This window comes from Pteropus alecto, unplaced genomic scaffold (assembly GCF_000325575.1).
Source record: "Pteropus alecto unplaced genomic scaffold, ASM32557v1 scaffold24, whole genome shotgun sequence".
NCBI classification, from domain to species: Eukaryota; Metazoa; Chordata; class Mammalia; order Chiroptera; family Pteropodidae; genus Pteropus; species Pteropus alecto.
Window position 1 is genome coordinate 283513 of NW_006439192.1, and position 10885 is coordinate 294397.

At 35.1% G+C, this 10885-nt stretch overlaps 1 protein-coding gene across 1 annotated transcript in view; it reads right to left on the reverse strand.

Moving 5' to 3' along the window:
- The window catches only part of PSD3 (pleckstrin and Sec7 domain containing 3), a 364145-nt gene that overhangs the window by 259831 nt on the left and 93429 nt on the right, over positions 1–10885 (reverse strand). The window contains exon 3 of the mRNA XM_015592799.2: positions 1–367. This exon is cut by the window's left edge and continues 744 nt beyond it. Within this exon, the coding sequence (XP_015448285.1) occupies positions 1–367 (367 nt within the window). The remainder of the gene's footprint in view (positions 368–10885) is intronic.

Sequence of the window (10885 nt, forward strand, 5' to 3'; positions counted from 1 at the left end):
ACTGAAAAACTAGAAACGGCATCTTTGTCTAGTACCTTTGTAGCCAGTAACGTCCCTGAAGCTATTCTCGCTTCTGTAGCTTTCAGAGCTGAAATCAAAGAGTCAATGGGTTGTAAACTTTGTTCCTTGAGGTGACTTTGAGAGCGGGCCTCTCCAACATCTTTTGGTCCTTCTGTAACACTGTCAAGCCCAGAGTGGTGGCCAGCAAGAAGCTGGACCTCCTCCTGCCCTTGTTGGTGGCATGGCAGAGACTCTGCATCAAACTCGATAGAAGTTCTTAGGCCTTCTCCACTTTCCTCCATGGTCCCATATTCTGGAAATTCATTTGTGACATTCGGTGGGAGTAAAGTGCTTCCTCCATGATCACCTATGAGTAGAACAGAATAGACACATGACTTGTTTTGAATAACAGGTTCCAATGCGTATTAATAACTATCCACACATATTAGGCACTCAATAATCCTTATTTGATTCTTATTCTGTTTAGCTCCCACTTCTCATAACCTTGTCAGTGGTTCCTTCCACTTAGCTTCCATGAGTGGAACCACAAGGATTTTTGCAGAGAAGGAGGCAACCTAATGACACATGCCATTTTTAACCCTGCTTCTGATAAAGTTCCACACATGCAACCTACCTGCTACATTTACGAAAAGATTAAAATAAAGATATATATCACTTTTCGAATACCACTCATGAAATAGCAACTAAAATTTTATATGGGGCAAAACAATAGCCTTATGATTCAGCCAACAATATCTGTGCAGTAAAATCTCTGAGATGCAGCTTCAGAGAAAAGATATAATCTATTTAAAGTCGGTAAATATCTTGCAGACAGAAGCCTTCCCTGCAATGTTTGATTTCTGTGGGGGAAAAAAATGCTTTCAGAACATCCCTGGAGAATGAGAGTGAAGTCAAAATGGAATAGGAAACTTAATGTGTTGAGAAAAATTGCCAGGATCCCAGCTGCATAAAATTTAATTGGTATCTTTTGTGGAACACCCACATAGGAAGCAGTGAAAACAATAATTAGTATATATTTGCCATATTGGATCAAATTTACATTTTCTTTTTAAAATGGCAGTTGGTGAGAACAATGAAGATGTTCTGATGAACAAAAATTTAAATTGGGAGTTTAAGAATAACAGTTATAGTCTTAGTAGCCCCTGTATCGAATTTCCTTCTAAACTTGGTTTTGGTTACTTTGTACCAAGAAAATCGTCAGGTATACCAGAAATGCAGTGCACTCACTTTGACAACTTTATGAAAGAGGACATTTGTTGTTATTGTTGTTGTTTTTAGTTGCAAGCTACACCCTTCCTATTGAGTGAAATATTTAACAAATGTCTAAATATATACACTGGAACAACATCGAAGACTTGATTCCAAACATGCAGAAAATGAGGTGACTTGGAAACGCGAGTTGACATATGCTATCCTGCAGCAGGAGAAATCTGAGAAATAGTAATACATTCAAGAGCACACACTGTTTTCATATTCCATTTTTAAAATCATTTGAAAAATATTTTTAAAATTAAATTTGAATCAAGATGGAATCCAAGAAACACTTTTCTGAGATGGCAGTACATAAAACACCTTCACAAGACAGAACTAAGAGGATGCAGCTTGTTGAAATCTTAAGAGGAAACAACTTTTCAAACCTTGATTTTGAAAAGGAAGACAGTTAAAAACAATAAAGATCCCTCTATCTAGGATGACATGTTGACGTTTTTAATTTTTCAGTAAAGAATGCCACAGGTCTTTTAATTTTTCCCCCTTTTAAAAATTCAGTGGTTTTTAACGTATTCACAAAATTGTGCGGCCATCACCATTATTTAATTCCAGAATATTTTCATCACCCTCTCCCCCCTGCCCCCCGCCAAAGAACCACCTGGCCATCAGCTGTCACTCCCCATTGCCCTGTCTCCTTAGCCCCTGGTAACTACCAATCTACTTTCTGTCTCTATGGATTTGCTTATTCAGAATATTCCATATATCCATGTGGCGTTTTGTGTTTGTCTTTTTTCACTTAGCACAATGTTTGCCAGGTTTATCCATGTTGTAACATGTATCAGAACTTCATTCTTTTTCATTATCAAATAATATTTCACTGTACAGATATACCAATTGCTTTAGCCATTCATTGGCTGATGGATATTTGTGTTGTTTCTACTTCTTGGCTATTAAGAACAATGAACATTTGTATACAAGTTTTTATGTCTACATATATTTTCAGTTCTCTTGGTAGGATATGCCTACGAGCGGAATTTCTGGGTCACACGGTAACTCCATGTCTAATGTTATAAGAAACTGCCAGTTTCCCAAAGCAACTGCACCATTTTACATTCTTACCAGCAACATGTGAGGCTTCCATTATTGTCCATCTTTTTGTTATGGTCTTTCTAGTGGGTGTGAAATGCTACCTCGCTGTGGTTTTTATTTACATTTCTCTAGTGACTAAATTTATTCTACCAAGTATCTTAATACTATTACAAGTAGAATTGTTTTTTTTTTTAAATTACATTTTCAGATTATTCACTGCTAGCATGTAGAAATACAATTGGTTACTGCATATTGAACTTATGTCCTGCAACCTTGCTGAACTTATTAGTTCTAATAGCTTGTTTGTAAATTCCTTAGGAATCCCTTCTATATACAAGATCATGTCATCTGTGAACAGAGATAGTTTTACTTTTTTCTTTCCTACTTGAATGCCTTTTATTTTCATTTTGTTTGTTTGTTTGTTTGTTTTTGTTTTGTTTTGTTTTTGCCTAACCACCCTGGTTAGAATCTGCAGTACAACGCTGAATAGAAGTAGAAAGAGCAGATATCCTTGTCTTGTTCCTAATCTTAGGAGAAAGCTTTCGGTCTTTCACTATCAAATATGATGTTAGCTGTGGATTTTTGACAAATGCCCTATATCCTGATGAGAGAGATCCCTTCTACTCTTAGTCTGCCAAGTGTTTCTATCATGAAAGGATGTTGAATTTTATCAAATGCCTTTTCTCTGTCAATTGGGATGCTCATGTGGGGTTTTTCTTTTATTCTAGCAACATGTATATTACATTAATTGATTTTTATACACTGAACCAATTTTGCATTCCTGGAATAAATCCCACTTGCTCATGCTGTATAATCCTCTTTCTATGTTGCTAGATTCAGCTTTCTAGTATTTCTGCATCCATATTCATAAGCAATATTGGTCTGCACTTGTATTATCTTCATCTGGTTGGGTGCTAGAATAATGCTGACTTTATGAAATGAATTGGAAAGTACTCTATAGGGCATTTGTTTATGTTTTTTTACACCTTTTTAGCCTTTTAACGGTTTTCTCTCTCTTAATCACTCAAGAGACTTTCGTTTCTTCAGCACTTTAAAGCTATAAATTTATTGTTAATATGCAAGGAAAGTGAAAAAAAGTGAGCAATCCATAAACACATTTTCTTTCTTCAACAAAATAGCTTAAAGTGATTAGAGAAGTACTTAGTCCACAGTGGAAAATATTTCCTTTAGAGTTTATAATATTTTTTCTTATTTCTCTAAGCTAGAGTATACTTGTACGAAAACAAGAGGATCATAAGAATATAAAATTTTAAAGGTTAAAAGAATCTAAGAATTAATGCAGCAACCTAATATAATTAGGTGAGAAAACAGGCTCAAAGGAATGATGTACTTAACAACATGACACAACAAATAAAAATCAGAACTTGTCTAGTCTACCTCTGCTATGCTTTACATCTCTCCCCTCCCCTCCCCTACTGGTAGTGAGGTACCCTAGGATGGGTCTTCAATCGTCTCCCTGAAATTTAAAAAAATCTCCTGAAATGGTTATCTAATGTCCAGCCTCATTTCCCCACTTCATCTTATATGTACTAATCTTCCCAAAACAAAATTTTAGGTTGGTTTCAATAGTTTCCCATTGCCTGCAGAATAAAGTCTAAAATAAAGTTCAGGCTCCTTGATCTAGAAGTTAGGATCCATAATCCGGTCTCAAACTATCTTTCCCAATCTATTCTCTCTTTCTCTCCCTCAACTCCCTTTTCAAATGTTATACCATTGCTTCTCTAACTGTAGAAGGGGGGCAACATACAAATACCTTGAAAAGGTTCTCTCCAATATATACTGGAAATAAAGTTAACTAAATGTACATTTAGAGCTTCATACTCCTTTGCCTTTGTTCAACCTCTTTTCTCCATTTGACATACTTTTTCTTCCCATCTCTAGATGATCGGTTTATTTTCACCTTTCAAGACCTACCTCAAATCCCCTTCTGCTTAATTAAGGCTTCCCTAAATCACCAGCCTTGCAAGAAGTCGCTCTCCTCCTTATAAATGTTAAAATAGTTTTAGCTGCACATTACATAGAGTACATATACATGAAATAAACATGATGTTAGCTCAAATTTTAAAGTTTCAAAAGGCTACAATTTTTAACTTATCATGAAGTGTTTAAACAAAATTCTCCATAGTGACCACTGAAGCCATGTGTAAATTTAACACCAAAACTTACCATAGTGAAATCCATTCAACAAAGAGAAAAGTTAAACTTTATCAGTTAGGAACCTACTTTGTTCTAGTAGTTTAAGTTACCATCTATAAATGACCTCTAAAATAAACACTAGCATCTTGGCCCAAAGAAAAATGGACACAAAGAAATCAAGAAAAGGGGCCTCCAAGAAATTAAATAAGTTCTCTATCCTATTTTTAATACTCTTCATTAAATGGACCTCACAGAACAGACAGCAAATGCATCAATTGTGGGCAAACGCTTGTGGTGTCTTCATATAACAACTTGGCAACTGGTCAAAGAAAAGAGAGAAAAGGGAGAAAGGCAAATCTGTCCTGCGTGACAAACAGCTGGCCTGACTATTCTAATCAGTTCTCCTGTTTCAAGTTTACTGTTCTAATAAGGACTATTCTAATAAGTTTTATTTACTTTTCAAGTAAATAAGGACTAGCATAGACCAGGGGAAATAAACATTCTAAGGGGCTAAATGACTTGACCAAGGTAAGTCAAATGTCCAATAAAGTATTACATGAGAATTAAAGGTCAGGACCAGATTCCTGGGCTTTTGCTTCTCAGGAGTAAATTCCTGGGAAAAACTAAGAGGTTTCTGAGTCGTCAGACCTTCGTTTCTAAGAGCAGTAATACTACCAAACGTAATAAAGAATGGAAAGCTCTCGCAGTGGTGACTTCTGGGTAGAAATAGCCCTAAAGGTCACAGGCACAGGCTTCAGCATGACATCAAGTCCTTCCTTTCCGATAAGGCGCCCCTTTGTTAGAAGGCAAGAGCAGTTTATTTTTGTTGTCTGCATTTCTTGTCACCACTTGAGCTGTCTTTAACGACAAACGAAACTTCCTAAAATATTAATCCTAACATTTTTCTTTAGAATTTCTGATTTATTCCTTATATTTAAAAATTGGGACTATTTATTTTAGGGAGATTTAAAAAAAAAAAAAAAAAAGACCAAATGCTTCTTTTACTTTAAGATTTTTTCTGCTCCCTTTTAAAACAGAGCCATACTTTCTATTAAATCCCAATCATTTCCAAATTGACTCAATTCAGCAAACATTTATTTATTACCTGCTATGTACTAAACACAGAGGATTTATAACTGAATATTGCCAAAGCATGAAAAGTCTGTTTAGCATGGAAAGCTCACACTGGCAGCATGTGAAGGATGCACAGGGGAGAAAGTACAAGCATAATAGATTCAGGAGTAACAACACAGGCTGCTGGCAATAGCACAGGTGAGCAAGTGCCTAAGCTAGGACAAAGGGAGAATGGACAGAACAAAGGTGCAAGGGGTGTCCCTTCTTCCACTCCACCCAGTATCCACATCCATTATCACTCACACCATCTAATTTCAACAGGCTTCCAAGCCACTGCTCTGCCTATGCCAACTGCTGTGGGCTCTGCTACCTAACTTCTAAAGTCTTCTCTTTGCCTTCTGTCAGTCTACATCTATTACTAATGTAAGAATTCAACTGAAAACTGAAATAGCTATTACTCCTCCAGAAAGTCTTACTGAATTAGTCCTGCCCAAATTTGGTCTTATATCTGTGACAAAGGGATTTGCTAAGTATAAAAAAAGAACTTTAGCACTTACCTAAATATAACCACACACTAGTAGAATCTAAATTAATAAGAGCTCATAGTTTTACTGCATTTATCTATCCCCTTTAAGGAATGAAAATGTAAAGTGTGTAGGAGGGACGGTGGGGAGAGAGAAGAGCTTTTCACACTCATATGAAATATATATACTTTTGAGGTTATCTTTTTATAGTCCCTTAGAAGTTGTCCCTTTCTAATAGGAATCTCATCTACTGCTTTGTGTATGTGGTCAGATTCCTAACAAACTGTTTCCTGTTGTTTGGTAAAGATGCTTTTCCTATGATAAACCGAACCCACTAAATTTTTTAAAAACTTCTTTTGATTTAATATACTGAGAAAGAAATGGGATACTTTTGAATGTTAACAAGATCAATTTTAAGAGTGCTTTGGGCTGTACATTAAATAGCCATCCATTTCTGGAACACAGATACAAGATTTTAAGATAATGAAATGGAATAGAAAAAAATTTTCTTCAACATCAAACTAAAAAACTTCTGTGCAGGAAAGGAAATTATCAACAAAATGAAAAGGCAACTTACTAAATAGGAGAAAATAGTTAAAATCACATGTCTGATAAGGGGTTAATATCCAAAATATATAAAGAACTCATATAATTCAATAGCAAAAAAACCCCAAATAATCCAATAAAAATGGGCAGTAGATCTAAATAGACATTTTTCCAAAGAAGAAATACAAATGGCCCAAAAGAACCTTGAACAACATGGTTTTGAACTGTGTGGTCCCCTTACATGCAAATACTGTAAGCATATTTTCTCTTTCTATGATCTTCTTAATAACATTTTTTCTCTAGCTTACTTTATTGTAATAATAGAGTACATAATACATGTAACATATAAAATATGTTAATCTAACTGTTTATGTTATTGGTAGGCTATTCATAGGAAAGATCTGGGGGAGTCAAAAGTTAAACACAGATTTTCAACTGTGCAGGGAGTCAGCACCCCTCACCCCAGTGTTGTTCAAGGGTCAACCGTACATGGAAAAAATTAGTGATGCTCAACATCACTAATCGTCAGGGAAATACAAATCAAAACCATAATGACATATCACCCCATACCTGTTAGAATAGATATTTTCAAAGGCACAGAAATAACAATTGTTGGTGAGGATGTGGAAAACAGAGACTATGCACTACTGATGGGAATGTAAGTTGATGCAGCCACTATGGAAACTAGTATGGAGGTTCCTCAAAAATTAAAACTAGAACTACCATATTATCCAGCAATCCTACTTCTGGGTATATAGCCAAAGAAAAGGAAAACACTAACTCAAAAAAATAAACGCACCTCCATGTTTTCAGCAGCATTATTTATAATAGCCAAGATACAGAAACAACCTAAGTGTCCAACGATGAATGAATGGATAAATAAAATGTGGTATATATACACAATGGAATATTATTCAGCTATAAAAAAGGATATCTTGCCATTCACCACAACATGGATGGACCCTGAGAGCATTATGTTAAGTGAAATAAGTCAAAGAAAGACAAATACTGTATGATCTCACTTATATGTAGAATCTTTTTAAAATAAATAAATAAAACAAGCTCATAGATATAGAGAACAGATCAGTGGTTGCCAGAGGCAGAGGGTGGAGGTAGTGAAATGGGTAAAAGGGGTCAAAAGGTACAAACTTCTAATTATAAAATATATAAGCCATATAGATATACTATACATCATGGTGACTATAGTTAACAATACTGTACTGCATATTTGAAAGTTGCTAAAGGAGTAGATCTTAAAAGTTCTCACCACAAGAAAAAAAATTGTAACTATGTATGGTGACAGATGTTAACTAGACTTATTGTGGTGATCATTTCACGATTTAAACAAATATTGAACATCATGTTGTATAGTCAAAACTAATGTAATATTGCATAAAAATTACACCTCGGTTTAAAAAAATTCTACAAATCATGGAAAAATGAATGTGCCCATAAGATAGGCTTTAGAAAGGCCATGGCCCTTCCGAGAATAACCCTGGACCAGTAAATGAAATAGATTTTCTTCCACTATGGCTAGCATACTCCTTTAAAAATGGTTGAAGAAAATAATACTACTAATAACAAGAACTATTTGGCAAGTCTAGTGCATACTGGGTCACAGGAAGCTGATATGTGAAGCAAGTAAAAAAAATTATCATGAGGGATTCTGAGCAATGGGATAATTTCCCCCAAGAGAATATGACTGTCCTGTCTTGCCCTAGAGCCTTCAGGAGATCCACAATTATGAATTCTATACACACACATTCCCTAGAAATTGGGCCCAGCTGTTTTTAGGCAAAGGTTTTTTTCTTTGAGTTGCTTTGTTGCCACTAGAATACAAACTCCAAAAGGCAAGTACTCTGCCTATCTTCACCATTATATCTCTCAGAGCCTAGAGCAACAGTATCTTGTAAAATGGATATATTTGTTGAATCAGTGAATAAAGAATGTCCTGTAACCAACAAGATATCATTTAATGGAACCTCAAAACAAAAAGAAGCCTCCCAAAACATAAGCAAAATACTCCATGTCAGTGCCCCCCAAGTTCTGTCCCCTATTCCCAAGTACAGGCTTGAATAGAAAGTTGGAAACACAGGGAGGGAGACTTCCTAACTTTAGAGCTAGCTAATTTCTCCATTTGCTCGGCCAGCATTTACTGTACACCAAGTATGTGTTGAACACCGGAAAACAGAGTAACAAACAAGGTCAATTTGGCTCTTGCCATCAGGGAGCATGCAATACGGCAACTCCACCTGTGCATACTTGTCTATCACAGACAAAGGTCAGGCAGTGGTAAAGTTAAATGGAGACAACCTTGGCCACAGCTCTAAAATGCAACATGATTCTACATGGGTTATTGCCATTAAGCATAAATTTTTCAATTGATTAAATTAGTTTCTAAATTCTATGCTGTACGATATGGTAGCCAAAGCCACATATGGTATGGAAATGTAAATTAATTAAAATTAAAGAAAGTTGAAAATCCAGTGTTCAATACCATATGTAGCTAGTGGCTACCATATTGCATCACACAGATATTTAACATTTTTCTACAATCACAGAAATTTCTATTCGAAACCACTGCTCCAGAACCTTCCTACTCAGTGTGGCCTTGGGACAGTAACACAAGTATCACACAGGAGTTTGTTAAAAATGCAGACCATCCCAGGTACTACCTTAGACCTTCCTAATCATAACCTGTATCTCTAAAAAGAACCTCAGATGATTTGTTTACACATTAAAGTATGAGAAACACTTCTTCAAAAAACAATAATATTTAGATGTTGTCCTGACTACATTTAAATGCCTACTTTTTTATTTAAAAAAAAAAAAAAAAAAAACTCAAGAGTTCCTACCTCCTCATTGAAAGGTCCAAATGTTTAATCAAACAGACAACAACTAAAGAAAGCACACAGTCCCTCATTCCAACAAGAGAAAGTCTTGCTCACTCTGGTCTGGTTTGCCCTCCTATCACTCCAGGATCCTTACTAGGAGAGGAAAAGAATCACCTCTACTGTGAACATAGTAAATTTCTATTTTAAATATACTAAATTTATGTAGCTCATAGTAAATTTCTCACACAATGAATGGCCCATGACTCTACACTTATACAAAAAGACCATAAAATCCTAAAATAAGTGCAGATGTAAACCTGTGCATTAGATGTTAATTAGTACATTAACATCTGCACATATCCTTGAAGAAATTACATGGGAACTTATAGGAAAAGGGATGAGGGAAAGGTTTTTCAATTTTTAAAAACCAGGATATTTTCCCAGACTTTTAGTGTTCGTATCATTGGATATATTACATGTAAAATAAAAATGCATAGGCAAATTCACTCTGATGAGGCACTTCTGAGACTATACTAAGGGTCTGTAATCTATTTTCTATGAGTATGATTCAACAGATTCTCAGTCCTTTATGTCATGGTTAACATTAACCACTAAAAATCTGTTTTCTCTCCTTTCCATGTAAGTTGTTCAAAAATGCAATAATGTCCTTGATCTCTCTGTTCTATGATGATTATCAGTCAGCAACACGTTAAAACTTACATAATCAGTATGATAAAAGAACTATAAATTCTTAAGCTATTCTAAAACTAGAAAATTTACAGAAACAAGCTTAAAGGCATATTCCTTGACTTGTCAGGAAGGAATTCAGTCCCATAGACAGAAGGGTAACCATTTGATCCCTTTTAGTCTGAAATTTCATAAAAGCAATTTAAAAATTGGAAGACAAAGGTCCAATTTACAAAGCAAATATAGAAAATAAGCAAGCCTTGCACAGCTAAAAAAAACCTCAAATGCATATTACCTATAAGTATCTATAATCCTTAACTGTGAATAATAATAATGAATGTTTTTATGCCCAATAAGCAAGAAACCCTTCCAGTAACACAGTGATGCATACATGGTTTGGATTTGCAATGCAACAGAAAAAGTTGTATTAAAAAACATACACACACACACACATGAGAAGAATCAAATTCATTTTTTCTAAGCAATAGAAAATGTATTTAGTATGATAAAAACAACAGAAAATGAGTATGAGTAATGAGACTTTACTAAATGAGTAATCTAAGCACATTATATTTTGGTACATGCTCTTTACCCTAAAAAGCTGCAGTATGTAGTTGAGGATGCCTGCCATTAAAAACTCTCCAAAAGCACAGATATTTAAGGTATTTACATTCTGCAAAAACCTGCCAACCCCTACCCAAGCTATTAGCATATACACATGTACAGACTGTTCCATTAATTGGA